The following is a 417-nucleotide window of genomic DNA, read 5'->3' on the forward strand; positions in this document are numbered from 1 at the left end:
CTGATATTTTGTTTTACAGGCATTCCATTAAAACCTGAACCAAGTACTAAGTTTGGTAGGTATTTTTCCCTCTTGCCAGAAAAAAATATAACTGTATGATGAGAACGTGTACAGTACAGATACCGCATATGTCACTTTATTTATCTTTCAGATTATAAAGTCACTGATGATGGATGGGTTATCTATGAAGACAAGCAGTACTACTTCAGCACAGAAAATGTCCATATGGAGAAAGCTTGGGATATTTGCAAGAAGAAGTTTGCAGATCTTGCTGTCATTGACAGTGAAAGTGAAAGGAAATTTCTATGGAGATATGTAAGAGCCAGACATATTGATTCAAAAATATGTTCAATATAGTGATCATAGACACCTCATGCTCTGCTTCCAAAACTTTGGAGAGAATGCAGAGAGTCCCTT

General features: G+C 36.0%; 1 protein-coding gene across 1 annotated transcript in view; it reads left to right on the forward strand.

The window, feature by feature from the left end:
• The window catches only part of LOC112102190 (macrophage mannose receptor 1-like), a 58,829-nt gene that overhangs the window by 26,220 nt on the left and 32,192 nt on the right, over positions 1-417 (forward strand). Inside the window, exons 13-14 of the mRNA XM_026649424.1 lie at positions 20-55; positions 152-315. Coding sequence (XP_026505209.1) covers positions 20-55; positions 152-315 — 200 coding nt within the window. The remainder of the gene's footprint in view (positions 1-19; positions 56-151; positions 316-417) is intronic.

Source organism: Terrapene carolina, unplaced genomic scaffold (assembly GCF_002925995.2).
Source record: "Terrapene carolina triunguis isolate 2854851 unplaced genomic scaffold, T_m_triunguis-2.0 Scaffold84, whole genome shotgun sequence".
Taxonomy (NCBI): domain Eukaryota; kingdom Metazoa; phylum Chordata; order Testudines; family Emydidae; genus Terrapene; species Terrapene triunguis.